The sequence below is a fragment of the Rhipicephalus sanguineus genome, chromosome 3, assembly GCF_013339695.2.
Source record: "Rhipicephalus sanguineus isolate Rsan-2018 chromosome 3, BIME_Rsan_1.4, whole genome shotgun sequence".
NCBI lineage: Eukaryota > Metazoa > Arthropoda > Arachnida > Ixodida > Ixodidae > Rhipicephalus > Rhipicephalus sanguineus.
This window is the reverse complement of record NC_051178.1, coordinates 79,620,972-79,642,625: the sequence shown is the minus strand read 5'-3', so window position 1 is coordinate 79,642,625 and position 21,654 is coordinate 79,620,972. Positions and strand designations below refer to the sequence as shown.

General features: G+C 46.2%; 1 protein-coding gene across 2 annotated transcripts in view; it reads left to right on the top strand.

Annotated features, from left to right (window-relative positions):
- LOC119386777 (activating molecule in BECN1-regulated autophagy protein 1A-like) overlaps nucleotides 1–21,654 on the top strand; it is a 125,500-nt gene that overhangs the window by 59,701 nt on the left and 44,145 nt on the right. For both annotated transcript variants that reach the window (XM_049413237.1, XM_037654053.2), the window contains exons 7-10: nucleotides 462–778; nucleotides 1,897–2,077; nucleotides 6,973–7,066; nucleotides 20,110–20,289. In XM_049413237.1, coding sequence (XP_049269194.1) covers nucleotides 462–778; nucleotides 1,897–2,077; nucleotides 6,973–7,066; nucleotides 20,110–20,289 — 772 coding nt within the window. The remainder of the gene's footprint in view (nucleotides 1–461; nucleotides 779–1,896; nucleotides 2,078–6,972; nucleotides 7,067–20,109; nucleotides 20,290–21,654) is intronic.

The window sequence follows — 21,654 nt, the reverse complement described above, 5'->3', positions numbered from 1 at the left end:
TTCGAAGTTCGATGAAAACAATCAAATTAGCATGATCGGCTAGACGAGCTCTCTGGCAATCTTGCCACATAGTATTTTGTTTTTGTGTTTGACAAAGCAAAGTTGTCAAATACTGTAAGAAATATGCTCTCAGAAATTGCGTATCTTTTATTCTAATGCAGATAATAAAAATATACTTGAAGATTTGGAATCTGCAGAAAAAACTGAATAAGTGTATTAAATGTCATTTAGTTATCCCAACTAATTAAAAAAATTTTTTCAGGACCCACGTCTCCCCTTAAGCCATGGGTGCTTACGTTTCTGTATACTAGTGCTTAGCATTTTTTTCACAAAGTTAAGTTTTTGAGGAACAGCTCATGCTTTTACTAACTGATGTTTCAATCCCCTCTGTCCACCTTCTAGCAATGCTAGTTCGGAACACGCTGAGAAATGATGACAGCGGCAGTGAATCTCGATTGCAGGGTAATCTGCACGGCGCCGAGGATGGCTCGTCGGCCGATGAAGATGCTGGTCCAAGCGGCAGACCGGCGTCTGCTTCGGTGGCGACGGGCCCCAATAGCCGCCATTTCTGGGCAACATTTTACCGGCTGCGCTCAATCTGCTCGCGACTGGAACGCCGCATGCGACTACACGCGTCCCCCATGTGGGCGCCACCCCATGCTCCAACGGCTACGAGGAGTGGCTCTTCACGAACGGCAACGCTGGGATCCACGAGTGCAGCCGATGCGGCAGCTGCAAGCCGTCGTGCAGCCAGAATGTCGCCTGCTGGTCCTTCAGTGTGAGTGGGCAGGCACCTTGGGGAGCTTGTTATTCATCCAATGCATAGTGTTTCTAACAATACAGTTAGATTTAAATCTAATGATCACGAATGTAAATATCTAAAGCTCGGCATTTCTGCTTGGTTCTTGCATATAATATCTTTTTTTACGTTAGCCTCAGCGTTGCACAAATACACATCCCATCAGTGATTTCCTCTAAGTAGCGTCCACCAATCTCAAAGGCTATGCTTTTGGCCACTGTGAGCATGAGATTCACTGGTGGGAGCGGGAAACACGTCATGGCCACCATGTTTAAAACACCATCTCTTGGCAACCCATGCAGGGCAACACGGGCAGTTGAAATGTTTCGTTGCCTATGCACTCACATTCGACTAATTTATTAACGTGTAATGCTTTGCTGGCTTTGGTCACTTGTGAAATTCGCTCTATCCTGTGCATGGTCTGGAGTGAAACAAGTACAAAGAACACTCCCCCGGCAAATGTGCGCGTTTGGTACAGCAAGCAGCCCAGCATTGATGGCGTGAGCTGAGTAGGTGACGTGCTGCACGCAACTGGCCAGGGACCATCGTCTCCACGTGGCAGCAGCACCCGTGTTTCAGTAAAACTGTGTCAGTTTTCACTCAGTAGCAGATTGTGGTACAGACACGCACACATGTATAGCAGAAAGCTGATACATGTATCTGTCCGTTCTGTGGCTGTGTCAGTCGCTGTGTGTTCATATTGCAGCACCAGAATTTTTTCTGTGCATTGCCAAAAAGAAAAGACTTTGTGGTACTTTAGGCAACAATTGCTGTGGTGTTGTATTTTATTTCTTTGTTGGTGGCTGCGACGAACATTAGGAGATGCCAATTTGTACCTTGTGGTGAATACGTACTACTGCTTAGTGCATAGTTATGCTGCATTTTCTGCAGGTATGTCTTACAGAGGTTTTGCTGCACTTCATCATATAGTGAATTTCGCTATATCAAGTTTTCAATGCATTGCGTATAAAGTCTGCATTCTGTGCCTTTGTGCCGAACATTGAGCATGTCATTTATAGAGCTGCCCTCATAGAGGCAGCCCATCTCTTTTTTTAAGGGTGACACGTTCTGATTATTGGCTCTATGGCTTCGCACAGCTCCTCTGCTGGTCCTTCGTCAACGGCCTCATCTTCGTCTAATCGTGGAGCGGCCTCGTCATCGACACACCCGGACGTGTCGCTGTCCCTGGTGTCGCTGCTCGCACGCCTTCAGATGTCCCTGCAAAGCCTGAGCAGTGCCGCTCTCACCACGGCCGTCGCTCGTGAGCAGATCCATCAGGTCAGTGACGAAGCTGCATCGGATATTCCCTCACTGAAGCAGTCACAAGTATTAAATATGGACGTCGGTCTTCAGGGCTGAAAATTTTCTTAATGGTTTTGTTTTTTAGAGCTTTACGATTCTGAAATCCGATTATTAGAACCTTGTGTTTCCTTAAAGGAGTACTGACACAAAATTTTGAAGGCGAGATAACTTGTGGGATAGATTTGTGTGAACACACACGCATTATCTACGAAATATCAATGGATGATATAGCCTACGACATAATTAAAATCAATTTTAAAGTGTGTGTCGTGCCACTGCACACGAATGCGCCTTTGGTTTTCGTGGAAGCAGCCAACCGCCACCTGCGTCACGAGTTTGTGTTGGCTGCCACAATCCTTGTGAGCACTCTCTCCTAGCAGACTTTTCAACGGAAAGAGGGGGCAGACTTCCACTGGAGTTCAAATGCTGATGTCCTTACCTCGGCAGTGCAATTTTGGGGGGTCACGCATACTTGCAACATCTCAGAGGGAATTACAGCAGCACCCAGGAAGCCTTCGCTGAAAAGAGTAAGAGTTGTCAACGTGGTGCTCATGTGCACGTGGTTTTGTGGGCTCACGTAACCGGCTATGTTTCCATGAAAACCACTCGGGGTCCCGCCTCACTCCACGCTTTCTGAAACCGAAACTGTGACTGGCCACTATAAAACCGGCTCCAAATAATTAACTGTCGTACGCTCGAGCAAATGAGCTTTCCGGCCATGATAAGTGGGTCGTTAGCTGCTCATTGCAACAGAAAAAACAAGGTGCAAAATTTTTGTGTCAGTGCTTCTTTAAAAGGGACCCTGCAACACTTTTTCAACATGGTCAGAAAACGCTGCCAATCGGTAGTCAAGGCTCCTGAGAACACGCGAGCCAAACATTGTAGTGCAGTACGCGGCCTGGAATTTACAATGAATTCTCAAAGTCAGCTAGAAATCGTTTCCTCTTCTCTCGACGAATGATGCCAAAGCACAAATGACCGCGCCATAAACCCAAAGTCCACGACCACTGCCTGATTTAAGCCTCGTGAGCTGCACAGGTACCGTGGCCGCTGCAGGATGCCACCACATGCCCCGCTCGCGCACTCGTGATCACACTAAAAGTTAGCCACGCGTTCGAAGAAAAGAAAGTGCTCAAGGTCATGATGTGCATTGACGACACATCACATCTTCTTGCCCCCTTGTCGTCCCCCTCCCTGGGTAGCTTTCAGCTTTGCTCGCTAGTACGAAAGGAGAGAGAAAGCGCTTGAAGAGTGCGACAAATCCCTGTAACTCCACTCGTACTTGACAGATTCTAAAAATTTTTGTGGCAGTTGATTCATGAGGCAGCAAGCTCTTTTACTGAAGCCATTCGATGATTACTTGGAAAAGTGTTGCAGGGCACTTTACAGCTGAATCTGTGCCACGTACCACGGCATGCTAAACTATGTTTTTATGAGCCATTGTCCAATGAAAACTAGAATATGCATTCTTTTCGAAATTGATCTCACTGACGATCTCTAATCTGTTCGAAACTGGCAGCAAGGTGCATCCAGTCCTCACATTCCCATAATGTGCACATTTGAGCCTTAGAAGCACAGACCAGTTGATATCCTTTGTCTTTCTGCCACCATATTCCACCCTGTCTACTTTTCAGTACTTAATTGCAAGCCTCACATCACTCGTGCTGCTTACGTGTTTTTGTCGCACTGGCCATGTATTTCAGCTTGCTTATCCACGTGCATGCACTAAATCATTTGCTAAATCATTCTTTCCTAGAGCAGCCAGAGACTGGAGCAGTCTTTCCTTCAACACAGCTCTTGTCTTGTGACATTCACAACAAATGCAATAATCTCTCATGATAATAGTATGGGATGATTTTTTTATCGTCACATACTTTTAGTATTTCATTGTCACATGACATAAAATGAAATTGTGTCAGAAAGTGGCCAAAGACAACTTGTCAAGTTGTAAGACCGAAAGATGACCTAGTTGGTACATATGCATCTTAAGAAACCTTGAGCGCGAACTAAGACGGGAACAACAGAGACTGGGACAGGTGCAGCGGGTGACGTGTTCCGGGTATATGTCTTTGATCTTGCTTAATTAATAAAGCTTTTAGTTGATAGTAGCGCTGGTGTCGTTCCCTCACTCTTGTCCCTGTCTTAGTTCGCGCTCGAAGTTTCTTAAAGGGACCGACAACTGCCCAGAATATGAAATGAGTTGACTCCACTGATGTAAAGATTGTCCGTTGCACTGACTCAATCCAACCCTGTTTTTTTTCGTGAGAGATGGATTTATATTTTTATTTCTTAATTGAAAGTCGTGAAAAATGACCTGTGGCGCCTTTGGCGGCAAAAACATGAATGATCCGATGAAGACGGCCACGTGACCGTTGATTGCTGTACGCGGTCAACGATTTTTTTGTTAGTATTGAAATATTGTTCATTTCTTTATATTAAAAGGTATTACTCCATAATAATGTACATATAGGCCTACGTTAGCAGTATGCGCTAAAGTGGCTCTGCCTTCGCGTGACATAATAATCCCATGCTTGTCAGCGCGTCTTGAGCAACTTTTCAGCGTGCTCATGCAACCGTGCACGCAGTTTCCAGGTCGCTAAGACTTTGGAGCAACATAGTTTTGCTACCTACACTTCGTCTCAGAAATGATGCGCGCTGCTACTCGATACGGCCGTGCATATGCACAGTTACGTTTTCGATTACTTGGCTTGGCTCGTGTATCGAGAGAGTAACGACGCTGGGACAAGCTATCCATGACACAGGCGCAGGCAACCTTGGGCGCAGGCGCACACAACGCTGTATAAATACCGGGAAGGTGTATAAAGCCACACATCTCATTGTAACAGCTTGCAATTACCAAAAATGGTTGGAAAGCTCAAAATAAAGGTGGTTAAGCATAGTTACAGTAACTCCTGCGAAAGCAGAACAGCGACAGCTTTCACAAAGGCTAGCGGCATCGCTATCAATTCTCAGCGTTGCTGGAGCAAGCCTCCATGCGTGTTTGGAGCCTTTCAGATCGAAAAATACTGCTTATAAAATAACTACATGCTTTTCGGATAAACCACTGCAGCTACAAACGCTACGAATGGTGAGCTTCCTGTCGCGCCGTAAAAAACTGGGTCGAGAAAAATCAGTTGTCGGTCCCTTTAAGTTGGCGAGTTGTCTTGTTGTCCACTTCAACTCATTTCCCATTACAGTGGAACTTCGATTATATGGCCCTGGTCTTGCGATGACCCGCATTTTACGACAAATCGGTTTGGTCCCGGCAAAAGCTTCATAAAGTATTTGTAAATTCATTAAGCACAAAGCAGCATTTAAACACTGTGACAGGGGAACAGCGACAGCAGCAGCAGAGCAGATGATGGGGCCAGCATTGCCAATGCATGTGCGCATGTTTAAATAACTTAAACCTCGCTGTAGCAAACTTTATTATATAACAAAATTGTCGATATAATGTATTGTAGCACTATTTTGACTAATGTCCACAGAATATCATCCATTTTTCACTTCAGTATAATGAAGCTTGTTTATCCATGATTTCAATGTAACGATATTACATTGCTGCCGCAGAGAAAGATTGAGATGGTGAATTGAAACTCTGCAGGTGCCGGTGGTCGTATGGTTCAGGTTCTGAATCGCACTTTTTTAAATTGTGCGACAGAGAGTGCACACCCAAGCAGAGCAGGGCAATTTCCGGCCGCGGCTTTGGGGTAAAGTGGGCACCCCAATACTTTCCTTACCTTTGGAGTGGCAGGAATAGAGAGCATGTGGCTGATTCATGTCGCACAGTGTGCATTGTATGGCACGCCGCTCTACCATCTCGTGCATTATCGCCCGCTTTGGTATGTTTGTTATCTCAGTGTGTCAAGTAACAAGCGTGAATGGCCAGAGAGGTGGTAGCAGTACACTCAAACCTCATTATAACATAGTCACATCTGCCACGAAAATAACTTCGTTATATCCGAAAATTCGTTATAAACGTTTATTTGTAACACTGTGTCTATGACAAGACTATTCCTCATTTACTTTGTTATAAATGATAATTCGTTATATCCGTGTTTGTTATATTGAGGTTTGAGTGTAAACACGTTGGGCTTTCACTTATGTTCTAAGTCAGGGGTCGGCAACCTGCGGGACGTAGGAGGCCCGTGGGGCAGTATTATGCGACCCCTGCCACGACGTCAGAACAGCCCCCCTCCCCCCCCTCGCCCTCCCCTTGTAACTTCTTATCTGAAGGCCGAGATAGCAGTTTTGACCTCAAATGGTGTTATTGCTCGTAACCTATGTTTGTGAATTGCTGCCTTGCGACATTCGTGCTCAAAATAAGTATGATTTCTATCGCAGTTTTGTACATTATTGAGTCCCTCCCCCCCCCCCCACCCTTCTGATTTGCTGTCTGGCCCCCACCGTGTTGGATTCATGCTGCTCAGCCCTCTGCCTCAAAAGGTTGCCGACCCCTCTTCTAAGTGATCACGAATGTGAAGGCATGTATGTTGCAAGCTATCTCAATCGACAAAAAAAAAGAAGAAAATAAAGGTGTTGCTTCTTGTTTCGGAATGTCACAGAGTTCACTCTCACTGATCCCGACCTCTGGAAAAAGCTATTCTGGAAACTTTGAAGACTAGTGTAAATTCCCAGTGAAAGCAATTGAAAAAGGTGCCTTTACCGCATATTAAAGTTTTTTTTTTTTTTTGGTAAGGCTGCTGCTGAAACAAGTTTTAAACAGCAAACCGATTCTTTTCTTTTTGGGTGTCTCATTTTTTTTTTTGGTCAGGCATGTCCGAAAAATTTGTCGTTGACAGCATTGATTAACAGTATGGGTTACCACGAGTGCAGTGGCTTCCTTTCACTCATATATGTTGTGTGGACAGGTACGGCGGCGCATCACGGAGATCTTGGAGCGCTTGGCTAATGTGAGTGGCTACCGGGCTCGTCTGACCAGCCTTCGGGAGCAAATCTACGAAGGTGAGCACTTTGGTTTGTGTGGACAACTGTGAAAGTCTCAATACAAGGAAAGTAGTTGGCAAAAAGTGGTTTACACAGTGACTGGTCAGTTATACAAACAGCTTCTCACCACTTGCCTTACACAGTAAAACCCCGGCGATAACGGTCACGGTTGGTATGAATTTTTGTGTGTTATGAATTGTCAATACGGCCGCCGACCGTTTATTCGGACTCTGTGGGAATTGCCAGAAAGTCCGACTACTCGAAAGTCCGGAAAAAAAATGGTTCACCAGAAGAAAAGCACCTTTATTGGCCCAATGGCCGGAAAAACTTGTCAGTGCACATCTGCACTCAAGGACGCTCAAGCATGACCAAGTCGGCCTGTATTTCAGCCAGTGTTTGAACATCGCTGTAGGTTGTCAATAGCACTGTTACAGTCTGCGCTAAATCGACATTTGATAACTGTGGTGTGGGCGGCACGTCATCGGAGTGACTGTCCACCTGCGCTGGTTCGAGGACCTGATGAATGATCTCGTCATCGTCCAACTCAGCGAAAACTCCCGAGTGACATAGGATTAAGGTCGGCCACCTTCTACCTGGCGAATAATCACTGTTTTTTTCGCCATCATCAGCGTCTTGTAGTTGCCGCATTTCCTCATTAGCACCAATGGTGCAGATGTAACGGGTGGCATCGGAGCCATTTCAGCAGATCAGGCCTCGCACGCCAAGCAACAAATGAGAACGAGACACAGATCAGGCCTAGCCGTAGAAAGAACTGACGACGCAAACCTTCAAACGGCAAAAGGAAACAATGTTGTGCTAGTTCGTGCTGCAGCGCTCATGGTCTTCTCTCTTTGTCCGTGTCGTGCGTGCGGTCATTCTCAAACGCCAGTAACGCCACACCGAGGTGACTCCGAGTGTGGCTTGGCCTGGCCTGCGGTTTGTCCGTGGTAGCGATTCAATGGACACTCGACTGGCTATAAAGCCAAAATGTGACCATTATATTTAGCCAACAAACATAGCCTTCGAGATCGGCAATTGTAATTTCTGCATGGATTTTTACACTGGCACAACTTCCAGCCATAGCCAGTGGAAACTTTCAGTGCTGGCATCCTAGCAAAAATATTGTAAACATCGCTATTCTAGACACTGTAACATCGCTGACAGCTTGTCATGCCATTTGACGTTGCACTCGTCAGCCAGTCGGAGTCCAAAAAATCGAACGGCGCACTGTGGGGCGTTCGAATCTCCGAGTGGCGGCATGCAAAGGTGTCCGAATAAACAAGCATGTCCAAATTTTCAGTGTCCGAATAAACAATTGGCGACACTACAGTAAACTCTCACTACATAAATGGAAATCTCTTAAACGCAACTGCTGCTTAAAGGAAAACTGCTTCTGATATGATTGGCTTTGTACTCGAGTTCTGCGCCCCTGTTCCTCTCTCAGTAAATGGAACTCCTGTTAAAGGGAACATGTTTTCCAGTCCCTTCAGGTTCCATTTAGCGAAAGTCTACTGTATTTCCCAGTCAAAAAGCATTTCTTACAGTATGAAAAAGACTGGCTCTCCGGGAAGTATTTCCGCGCTGTTGTGGAAGAACGCTATCGCGTTCTTCTCTTGAAAGCAAAGCTCATGTATCCTCCAAGTTTTCTGTCATTTTAATCTGCATGTCCTTCGCAACTTTGTACTTTTTCACTACATTTTCACCTCCCTAACTCACCATCGTCATCCATTACTATACACCATTTAGCGTTGGTGGTATGCACATCTCGGAGGTTCTTGAGCGGCTTGACTATCACCCACTAGACGGCATAAGGGGCCCACGGGCATGCTTTTATATGGCATTGTCCCGCCGTGTGGCCGTGTCTCGTTGCGCCGCATGCATGGATATTGGAGCTGGAGGGCGTCCGCACTTTTGCTATCCTTGCGGCAGGGTTTAGGTCACCACCGAGAAGTGAAGCCAGGCTCGCGATTGGGAAGGCGATACGAACACGGTCCGATTACGCTATCACGTTCTTCTCTTGAAAGCAAAGCTCATGTATCCTCCAAGTTTTCTGTCATTTTAATCTGCATGTCCTTCGCAACGTTGTACTTTTTCACTACATTTTCACCTCCCTAACTCACCATCGTCATCCATTACTATACACCATTTAGCGTTGGTGGTATGCACATCTCGGAGGTTCTTGAGCGGCTTGACTATCACCCACTAGACGGCATAAGGGGCCCACGGGCATGCTTTTATATGGCATTGTCCCGCCGTATGGCCGTGTCTCGTTGCGCCGCATGCATGGATATTGGAGCTGGAGGGCGTCCGCACTTTTGCTTTCCTTGCGGCAGGGTTTAGGTCACCACCGAGAAGTGAAGCCAGGCTCGCGATTGGGAAGGCGATACAAACACGGTCCGATTACGCTATCACGTTCTTCTCTTGAAAGCAATGCTCATGTATCCTCCAAGTTTTCTGTCATTTTAATCTGCATGTCCTTCGCAACGTTGTACTTTTTCACTACATTTTCACCTCCCTAACTCACCATCGTCATCCATTACTATGCACCATTTAGCGTTGGTGGTATGCACATCTCGGAGGTTCTTGAGCGGCTTGACTATCACCCACTAGACGGCATAAGGGGCCCACGGGCATGCTTTTATATGGCATTGTCCCGCCGTGTGGCCGTGTCTCGTTGCGCCGCATGCATGGATATTGGAGCTGGAGGGCGTCCGCACTTTTGCTTTCCTTGCGGCAGGGTTTAGGTCACCACCGAGAAGTGAAGCCAGGCTCGCGATTGGGAAGGCGATACGAACACGGTCCGATTACGCTATCACGTTCTTCTCTTGAAAGCAAAGCTCATGTATCCTCCAAGTTTTCTGTCATTTTAATCTGCATGTCCTTCGCAACGTTGTACTTTTTCACTACATTTTCACCTCCCTAACTTACCATTGTCATCCATTACTCTTTTGCTTCTCTGTTCCCCTTCCCCAGGGTAGAGTAGCAGGCCAAAGCAAAATATACAGTTGAACCCACTTATAACAATACTCAAGTGCCACGAAAATTTCATTGTTATAACCGATAATTGCTATAGACGGGTTGCACGAAAAAAAAGCAATACAGGGGGATGGCAAGCTCCTGTCAGAAAACTGTAATATCAGATCAGATATGCCAACAGTGAGGATAACAAATTCACAAATTTTTTTTATTACACGAGACCGTCACAAGCCCCATAAAGCCATTGTCGGAAGTTTCGGATGCTGAAACTCTTCCAAGTTTCAACGTTTTACTCAGGTTGCATGTCCAAAAATGTAATAAAGGGACACATAAGGCAAATAACAATTTACGTCAGAGTGAAAGCTCAGTGTATGACAACTTCTAAAACGGCAATATTATCAAAAGCAGTGCCCTACTTACCGAGAAAGTAAGCTAAATGTATCACATGATGAGCGCCACGAGTGGGACATTTTCGAAGTGATCTCGATGACGTACGAGAGTCTGCCTAGAATAGATCACTAGTAATCAAACTAGCAGCAATAAAAAAAGAACCTTCCGTGCATCAAAAGACGTAATAAAATGCTGTTTGTTCTTTCCCGTTTGATTCATGGAAAAAAGAACCTCTGTGGCGTTGCCATGGGGAACGGCGCGCGTGGTTCAAAGGTTCCGTTTTTGCCAAACCGCGCTTCGCCCGACGCCCTGCTTCGCTCACGCGGTCGCGTCTCAGTGGTAGTCTCGAGATCGCGTACTGCTGCATGTGTTTTGCGCGCTCGTGAAAGTCGCTCTGACAGAAAGTTCAACAAAATGCCACATGCAACGATGCCGGCACTACGAGCCCTCAGCAGCATACCGCGTTCATCGGGGCTCAAGTCACTGAATTGGAGCCCAGCGTCGCGAGCCAATGTCTCATTGTCAAGTTCTCCGTCCACATCCATTGCGGCGATTGCGGCAAGCTTCGACGTCTTCGGTGGCCGTTGTTGCTGCTGTGGGTCTCGCTACTTTTGCTCTGCTGCTACTAGTGTCGGCGGCCACGCAGTAAAGGCGGGCAACGTTGGGCACGGCAGCAGTGACGTATGAAAGTCTGATTTCAGGCGGGTGATTTGAAGTGCGCTAACGCGATGCGGACCACTAAAACGTGATTTTATTTCAAAATAAGCACTTCCTTGGCATAAAAATAGCACTACGAGGTTTCTGGACCGTTATTTCAACAATCAACGTCGACTTAATATTTTCCTTTAGTGTCCCTTTAACACTTTCGTGACCGCACCTATTCCCATCGATAGTATGTTATCGATGACTTCAAGATCAAGTTATGGCAATCTCTGAGTGGTTCTGGACAGCTAACGCAATACAAAGCATAAAATAACATGTTTTTTATCAGTTTTGTTTGCGAGTTTGTTTTTTCCACCGCGGGGAGATTTTTAAAGCTCGTTCGCAGTCGAGTAGGTGAGCGCTCGTCGTTTCAGACTTAGCGTCGACGCCGCTTGCGGGTGCTCCACAGAAATGGTGAATTTCGACGGATTCCGATTAATATGAGCGGGAATCTCTGGATGATGGTAGCACCACAGACACGGAAGACGACTTCGATTCGCCAGGCTTCAGTACGGACGGCGAAAGTGCGTCAAACGTCCCCGGAACATCAGCAGCTATCCGCCGGTAAGTTTCGTCTTCTCCTCGGGTCGTTTTCTCGCTGCCGCACGTCGATGTAAACGTGTCCGGTGCATTCTAAAAGTAACAGCTCTTATCTGCAAGGTGTTAACTTCATTTGGGCGGGAGCATTTGGTGCCGGCTGCAGAAAGAGCGCAGTTCTCTTCGCGAAGACGGTGCGGAGCGGACTTAGACCCAACGCTCCGGTGTGCTGCGCGGCAGCGTCTTCGTGTTGTTTTTTACCGCAGAAGTCGTCAGAAAGATATGCAACCACACAGATAAGTATGCATGGATGCATACTTTCGAAAAGCCAACATACAGTGAGAGGAACAGATCCATGGAGGGAGGTTACTGAAGAGAAGATGAGCAAGTTCGTCTCACTCCATGTGTACATGGTAATCGTTGAAGTCCCGCGCTTGCATTGGCGTTGGTGTCGACGACACATATTTCGAGTCCTTCGTCCACCGTCAGTGATGCCATGGAAAAGGTTCAAGGCTTCTTAAAGGACCCCTGACACCGAATTTGGAAACTCGAGATGCTTGTGTTGTTTGATAGTCCTGCATGCGGGGGCACTTCTGACCGATTATGAGTGACGAGCGTTGCCTTTAAGATATTTTAATTTGGTTTTAAAGTAAGCCTGAGTGCTCATCTGAATTTTGAACTCCTATCAACATAACCACTAGTATGACGTAGACGTAGGCCCCTTGTGACGTTGCAGAGGTAAAGCAAGTGTTGTCGACGTCACAGACAGAAATATGCGCGGTGCATGCACTGTGGTATATTGCGAAGCATGTTTGTTTTCCCACCTTCTCCTTCTTCGGTACGTGTCGGCAGGCAGCGTGAGCTCTCCGTGTGTGTGTTCTCCAACTGGCAGTTCAACAAGCGCGTGGCTGACGTCACCCAATACTGAGCGCACGTCATCACGCGTGCCCCGAGGCGCGACCGCCGCGGCGCGGCGCTAGTTTCTTATCCTCTTTCGGCGCGCGTTTTGAACCTACACTAAAAATGACCACAATTAACGGTGCAAGGATTATTTAGACATCACGTTGGAGGATTTACGGTGTCATTCCGTGATTACAAGACATAGACCTACTTATTACAACATAAATGTTCCAAACAAGAAATCGGCTGTCAGGGGCCCTTTAAGTGTCTCTGATCTGAAGAAGACGACTGTCGCATCCCACGAGAATCTTCACCACGTGTCTTCTCTATTGCAACACATGAACGATTTTTCTATGCTATCTTTTAACCCCATCGGAACCTTTCAGTGGATGAGAAAATGGTGTAATGTGAAGGTCGGTATGGTATTCGGCAGTGTATGAGCGAAACAGAGGTCAAATGAGGGTACAATTATGGATTTTTGCAGATTTGGAACAGGCTACACTGTTTATTTCAACAAATATACAGGAAAATTGAAAAATACCAGAACTGCAAACTATGCTAGGAAAGTTGAACAGAAAAAAAATTTTTTTCCCGAAACATGAGCAGCCAGCCTTTGTTTCACCGCGTCGAGAACCTGCATCGCGCGGTGGCATGATAGGCACTAGTGCCTATATTCTTGTATTTATGTAAATAATCTTTGCACTTACAGAGCTTAGATTTCCACTATTATTCAACGAGGGCTTTGCGTTCAAAGCGTATATTTCGATTTTTTTTAATGTTTAACCTTTGCAGTGTAGCATTGATGTTTTTAAAATCTTTCTTTCTTTTTGATGCATATTTGTTTGTTTGATCATTTTTTGTTATATTCAAAATAAATTTGTTCTTTTGAATTAATACTGTTGGAAAGACCAATTCTTCCTCTATCATTTGATACCCTACACTTTAGCATCAATTATATTCTGTCGCAGGAAAAAAATATTTCCTGGACTAGCCAAAAACAACCGATTTTTCCGCGGTAGCGGAGTTCAAAAGTCAGCTTCGCTGCAATGCCGCAACGCTGTGTGGTGAAGCATACCGTGAATCCGAAGGGGCACTGGGGGAATTTCTCATTTTCTTCTTTCTTTTCAGGGATTTCACGTTCCATTACCTTTCAGCATGGACACCCAACAGACAGAATTCATTGTTATAATTGATAATGTGGCATGTGAGCATTGCTGTAATAGGGTTATTTCATCACTGAAAGCATACAAATGTTGGTGGTGCAGCAGCTTCTCATTGTTATAACCGATATGTTGTTAAAGCTAGGGGTGTGCGAATAGTGAAATTTCATCTTGAATCGAATTCGAATCGAGTAGTGGCCAGAAATGTCGAATATCGAATCGAATATCGAATACAAAGGATTTTATTGAAAATTGAAAGAAAGAACAACGGTAATGTGGTGCTTTATCGTCATGAGTGCTCCTGGCCCAAAAATTTTCGGGTGCGCATTCACAGCAGCGTTTTAACTGTGCGCCGGAACGATGGAAGTTTCTGAACGAGTGGTGCAGTGATTCCACTCCTGCGCCAACTGCGCCAAAGTGCGCCAAATTGTATTTACTGCGCCATCCTGATAATATCGACGAAAATTGCGCCAAACTGCGCCAAAGTCTCGGGTTTCGGGGCGTCTATCACCGGCAGTCGCACGGCCGTCGTGTCAGAACATGTGCAGCTTGAGCTTGTGGGCTGCCAAAGTCACAACCATGGACCAAGAATTATTCCGCTGAATGAATAGCGCTCGCGCGTGCGTCCCGAATAAGCCACGATGCCATGCACGGTGCCGACGCAGCGTCTGTTCTCCAAGTCGGCTCGACAGCAAAACGCGCTCTCCGCAGAGGCTCGTGACGTCTAGGCCACTCGGTAGCGAGAAAGTGCGACGGCGATTCATCGGCGGACGTCGTCTGTTCCAGAAACGCTGCTGATAGCTCGTTTCAAGCGTCGCACGGCACGTAAGGAAAGCAATGTTCAGTAATAACTACATGTGTGCTGCTGAAATGTCTGTCACTTCTGTTTCCGGACATCGCGGAATGAAATCTGGGATCGCTAGCAGTATATATATGGAACAATATCGAATTTTCCTTGCTTCGCGTTTATGGAAGAGCACGCGAACGGTGGAAACGCGTTCACACTTTTCCTCAGATATACTTTATCCATGGATCTTCATTCGGAAGAGCTTTTTCGTAATTGATTATACCAGCACGTCCGAGTTTAATCACTCTGCGGTAAATACCCCCTAAAAGGCCCTGCCCTTTCGAGCTCACGTGCTAGGGTTCCAATTCGAATTTTTTGCTTGCTTTTTAAAAATGTAATCTCATTAATAAAAACATATCCTGGTAGGAGCAGCCGCAAATACGCAGCTGTCAGTAACGGGCCCGTCGCTGACGGCCCACAGTGAAGCGGCTACCCCATGTCACACGTACGCCCCTCGCTTTCGGTGGTCGATAGCTGACGGGTAAAAAAACTCAGTTTCGCTTAAATGCGATACCAACAAATTGTATTGTTAAACGAAGTAAGGCTAGTAGCTAACTCTTCTGGATCCGATCTCGCGTAACTCAACAAAACGCGGGTTTAACGGAATATGGCCGCTGCAGGAACCGAAGCGTTTTCTTGCTCTGAGTTCTTTAAACACGAAGTAAGCGTTGAGAGCACAGCAAGTTTACGAGCCGTCTCCTGATGCCTCGAGATGGCGCGCGCGCAAGCGACTGCGCCGTTCGAACGATGCCGTCCCCTCGCCCCCCCCCCCCCCCCCCGCTCCCCTGGCGTCCTTTCATGCTCCTTACGAAAGACGGGCGGGGCGTTTCCTCTCTGTTTGATGAGCAATCGACGGCAGGCCCGCACGCGGGAAGCTGTTATCTCATGCGCTGTCCCTGCGACGGAGACAGACGGCCGGCTAGCTTAATCTCCGCTTCAGCCGCGTTCGTCGCCAGCGCTCGCGAGCTTTTACCCGCGGCTAGAATGCGCGTGGCGATGTTAATAATTTGGTCTTTATACAGAAAATTACGGCAATGGCGACGGCAAAAATCCGTGGAGAGCGTCCATATAATTGTTATCACAATAAACATTTTAAAAAAGTTGAGGAGCCATTTCACTCTGTGAAGTGGATGATAAGCGAAGCTGTTTCGCGCATGGCAAGGAGGTGACATGGTGGAGGACAGTTTGGTATGTAAGGCCAGGTTGTTAACGTTCAATACGCAATAATAATGCGAAAGCCTCAGATGCTTTATCAAACACGAAAATTGACCGTCGGCGGCGTCAATCGATTGATGCAAAAGTAATCATCATGTGTTGGCGTCATCATCACGTCATAGATCGTCGAAACTTGTGACGTCATCATGGCGACGTATATCGTGATGTCACGTGATGACGCCATCACGACATCGTCGCTTTACACTGCTTCCGTAATTGGTGCGCCGATCATGGAGCTAGCGTAAAATCAGGTGAGGTGCAGAAAGCTTGTAGAGAGGGAGGGGGAGAATCAACCCGTCGATCGAGAAGAAAAGTAACCTGGCTTTCGCCTTGGAGTTTTCTTAGGGGAATGCATTAGGGACAGTGTGGCTCTTTGGCATTGATGCACTGCTGTACATCACGGCGTTTGTTTACAATGTCTGCTGATAACCACATAGATGTATTTAGAGTGTTATTTCATAAAGTGCAATTTTATTGATCTGGTATTCTGTTTATTTGCTAGTGTCGAAAATAATCGCCGAAGAGGTTAATTCAGAACACTCAACTGCATGAGCCCTTATTTTTTCATTAGCGAGTGAAGTATGAGTTCTCCTGTGATGATTTTTCCATGAGATTTGCAATGAATCGAAATATTTCTAGCCTTCATAAGAGCCCCATAGTAATATTCCGGTGCTCGAATGTTATTGCAATATGCTTCTTTAGTGCACTCCAGGATGTAAAATTCGCTGCTCCAGAGTGCTCCCAGATGCAAAATTATCTGCTCCAAAGTGCTCCAAGATGAAAATTTTGCTGCTCCAAAGTGCTCCAAAACGGAAATTTCGCTGCTCCAAAAATTGCTCCAAATCAGATGTCCTCGGTAGCATCACTGGTGGTGCGGTCCGGCAGTGGCGACTGCACAGCGTGAACAAATTTTCACATGTCAAGCCAATTGCAGAGGGTTTCGCAGGTCAAAGTTGGGACGTTTTGCGGCGTTTGCGGCATACGTGACCGAAGTGCGCAAAAAGTCCGTGCCTTCGTTTCGGAAGCGAAGTTGTGAAGAGCTTGAAAGCTTTCTCGTGGGTTTTTTCACGTGCGTAAATGACATATTCTCCTTTAAAATAAACATGCGCTCGCTTTGAACCAGCATATCGGTGAACGTTTTAATGAAAGGCCTACTGTAACGACATTAGCGTTAGTTTTAGCCACCCCACCCTAACCAAGTTGCGCCGTTGGCCTTTGTCGCATTTTAGATATTCGTCATGTCGAATTATTCGAAACTTCGAATACTAGCTATTCGAAAGTCGAATCAAATTATTCGATTAGGTATTATTCGATTCGAATTCGAAACTCGAATATTCGCACGCCCCTAGTTAAAACCGGTATCGTTATAAGTGGGTTCGACTATAGCTCAGGCCGACCTCTCTGCCTTTCTGTAAATACATTATCTCTGTACAGCACGGTATCAGGCCGCAAATTAGTGTGATGTTGAGCGCCAGCGAAATGACCAGTGCCATCTTCATACGAAAAAAAGATTATATTGTTTTGGCTGACTGCTATTCAAGAGAGCGCTGGCTGCCTAGGCTAGCTGATGGAACTAGCTGGTGGCACAGTAGTACATACACGGGGGTGGCAGTGTTGCTGTCCAGTGGCACTGTCTTCGTGCTTAAAGAGGTACTGACACCTTTTTTCGAACACACGTTTACTCTGCCATGCAAATCTCCTGTATGTAGAGATGTCTCTGAGCAAGTGTTAAGCTCTGCAAACGCTGATAAGTTATTTTGTTTTGATATTAAAGTCTCAGACCATGGTGCACCTATCGACATCGACACTAGCTTGACGTAAGGCTGCAGTACTAATTCTGGTGACTCCACGCAGCAGTGTGGCCAGTTGTGATGACGTCAGGTAGCAAAACTTCCAAGATGACCGCTTGTGCATCACAAAAACATTCAAAATGGCCGCTTGTGCATCACCAACGGAGCCACGGTGCTGAGCGGCCGTGGAAGCGTCACTATATATTGTGCGAGTACGTGACGTTCTCGTCACGTGCTCGCACTGTATACCTTGTTGTGACGTCAGGGTACAGTAGGAACCAAAACTAGCTTTTAAAAACATACTGTATTTACTTTTTCAGGGTGCACTCGCGCTTAGCACTACCTTTCTGGGCTCTTGAGGGCTTGGCCTTTCATTTGACGCAAAAAAACGAGAACTGAAAATTTTCGTGTCAGTATCCCTTTAAAGCTTGCCAGCGAGGCACTTCTGATGAAGGTAAGGGTTCTCGTCGTGAAAGTCCTGTGGCAAATGCACAGCCGCTCGATCTGTACGTACAGGCTTTACATTCGTTTTGTGTAACAGCTCCCGCACAGCAGTAAGAGCCTAGTCATATGTTCATGCATAAGGACACTAGTAATTGCTTACTGCATGTGTCAACCCTTTCCAAAATACTTGATTAGCTGCTAGACAATGGCAAAGCCCTGGAACAAGGGGTGCCATAGCTGTAGCTCCCGCATGCTTGAGCTACTTTCGCCACAGCAGCGCTGGAGTGTGAGCTCCTGCAGCTGCCGTTTCCTTGTGGACACCCTAGACATAAATCATGCACACTTTCCTCGTGCCCTTAACTCATAACGATGTTTGTTATGCTCAGGCATTGATACCTTTTCCACTGTTCAGATTAAGGGTCCCCGGAGCGGTTTTGACCTGTTAAAGCTGGCATTAAGATGTCCGTTAACAAGAAACCCCTGTTGCCATAGCAACCGCCACAGTTTCTTACACTGTGGCTCAGGGACAGCGATTACAGCACATTCAGAGTGGCAAGCTTTGCGCATAGTCCGGATCCACCCGTTGCCGTGTCTTGGTTGCCGCTTCTTCAGTCAAGCACGCTCGATCCAATCGCCTCTGGCACTGTGATACCCGTGCCGCAGCACGACAACCTGAGGATCATTCAGCTTTGCTGTGCCAAGCTTTGCACAACTTAGTGCAAACTTCCCGCATTTTTTTACAACTCATTGACCTGTAGCATGAGCCCTTCATTTTTGTTAACAGATCGATTTAAGTGCTCTGCGTGAAGCGCCTACTTCATAACCAGGTTTTAAACATGCACGTTGCTAGAGATCGCAGTGTGCATCCACACGTCAACAGCCACCCCTGTTTTGGGACATGATTCGTGCAGCCTGTGTGATTGGTTTGTCAGTGTTTCTACCAGAGGAGGACATTCAAGTGGCTAGTTTTGTTGTGGTACCTGATGGTGCAGAGACCAACCAGACAAACATGGCGTGGCTTTTGTGATGTGCAACACTCTGGGGGAATGTTGTGGAAGGCAGAGTTTAGCCCTGACCGCACAGTGAAAATGTTGATAAGAAAACACATGGCCTTGGAGGACAGCAACCTTCACTTGATAAGGGGTGCTTCAGTTTTTCTTGTGGTGCAAAATAGTAGACTCTCTTTAAACAGAAAATAAAGGGACGAGGAAAATTTCCTTTACTAAGGGATGAACAGGGGTACAGAATTCAAGTATGCAACCAATCATGTTAGAGGCAGCGATTTCATACGAGATATTTCTGTTCACTGAGAGTCTTCTCTATTTATACTAGTATTAGCTAACTGCTTACGTAATTTAAAAAAGACATTTCCTGGCTCCCTTAAGGGGGGACATGGGTCCTGAAATTTTTTTTTTAATTCTTTGTCGATTGAGATGAAACTTGCGGAGTTTATGCATATTTGTGTGCAGATTTCAAATATGCAATTATTTTTCTAGTATAACATGTAGTTTTTAAAATATCAAACATTTCATATGCTTCTTGGGAGCCCCAGTTTGCCTAAACTGAGAGAGTTACAAAGTAATTAAGCACATCAGAATGACCTGCAATGAGTACAGAGTGCAAGAAAACAAGAATGGATGTTCTAAACCCATTTGAACAAAAGTTATGGCACGGTGAACATTCCAAATTAGTCTACTCCAAGCTGGGATTTCAGCCACAAATATTCAACATGCCACAACTTTTGTTCAAATGGGCTTAGAACGTCCATTCTTGTTTTCTTGCACTCTGTACTCATTCCATGTGATTCTAATGTGCCTAATTACTTTGTAACTCTCTCAGTTTAGGCAAACTGGGGCTCCCAAAATGGCACATGGAATTCAAAAACTACACATTGTACTAGGAAACAAATTGCATATTTAAAATCAGCACACAAATATACATAAACTCAGTGAGTTTGATTTAAATTGGTAAAGAATTGTAAAAAAAGTTTTCAGGCTCAGTGTCCCCCCTTAAGTCTGCTAGTGGCTATACAAGAATTGAAAGTGTGACAGCTCTGTTGAGAGTCACTTGTTAAGACTTGCCCGCGTGTCTTTGTTTTAGCGGCTGCTGCGGCTGGTCCCTGGTCTGGCCAGCCGGGCATGGGCTCGGCATGGGAGGCGGAGGTGGCTGACCACCAGCTGCGGGCATCCATAGCTGCCGAGCGTCGCAGGGGAGGTGGTATCGAGGATGACGCCTCCCCCAGCCAGCACTGGGACCTGGCGTACTGTCTCTGGCTTGTCGGTGAGCTAGCACTCACACAGCTTCGGTCACCAATCTGCAATATGTGATGCAGTCCAGCCATACTACAACACTTCCACACGTCTCCACATCCAACATACTTTCTGATGTTGGAGACCATTGTTCTTACTTAAACTGGCACACCTAAAAACTAGAGCTGTGCGAATAGCAAAATTTTGGGTGCGGAGTGAATTCGAATAATAAAGTTTGAGTGCGAATCGAATCGAATAATTTTTTAATAGTTCTCAAATATTTTTCGAATACTTCGAAGTGAAATTACAGAAAAAAAGTTGTGGAGGATCACTAAGCCTATTCTAAATTGCTTGTCAGGGCAATATTTCGCGTCAAAACCATGTCGGTGAGCGGCGACATTATAACAAAATATAGCTTCGCAACGGCGCTACCAGGCGCCACCATTTTGGGCTCACCAAAAAGAGCATTCCTTCATCTTCAAATTTCCCGCTTCAGCTAGGTCCTCCATTCAGAAACAAGGGTACAATGAGCAAATGTTTAAAGTTCGTTTTGAAGCTTCCCATTGGCTGCGTCCGCCATGTTGCTCCAGCACGCCTCGTCGTCGTTCCGATCATTACTCTGGGAGAGCGGTGTCTGCTGCCTGTGCGTCACGAGGTCACGGCTGTCAACAATCGCGCTACTTAGTGACACGTTTGCACTCGTTCTGTGTTCACGGGTCGGCGATCACTTAAGAGTATAATTACGCTTTAGTTTGGCAGTTGCAAGCGGAACCTCGACCATCAGATTACGATAGTGCGCTGCGCTCGTCTCAGACTGACTGTATTTAGTGTTGACTCATGGGACCTGCGGTTAGAAGTTCTGCTTATCAGCATTTCGGACCTCGTGATGAAGGCAATCGCAGGACGACTCTTTGTACTCATGATCGAGCATCACATAATTTGAAACATTGAGCACTGGGGCTATGCAAACTGCGACCGAGCTTGCTGCTTGGAGTGATGCCTAGGCCTAACTTCTGCTCACGGCGCCGATGTACGAGATGAATCCGAACTTTGCGGTCAAGAACAACGTGCTAGTGGACATGCGAAAGCGATGAAGGCACAATGTGCTTCATCACACGCAATGAATCACATCGTCCTCTAGCTCCTCGAAACCATGGATGGGCATTTTACGCATCGGCAGCGGAACCCTCGGCCGTGCTTGTCGCGCAGCAACCACTCCGAGCACCGGTGGAAGCGTCTAGCAGTTTCACATGTTGGTTCCCCAAACGCAAGACCAAGCACGCCGCAAGCCGATTTATCAACATTATATTTATTTTCCGTTATAATAAACCGTTATATTTATTTTCCGGGAGTTCGGATACTTCGACTAGTAAAATTCTGGTGCGAATCGAATTGA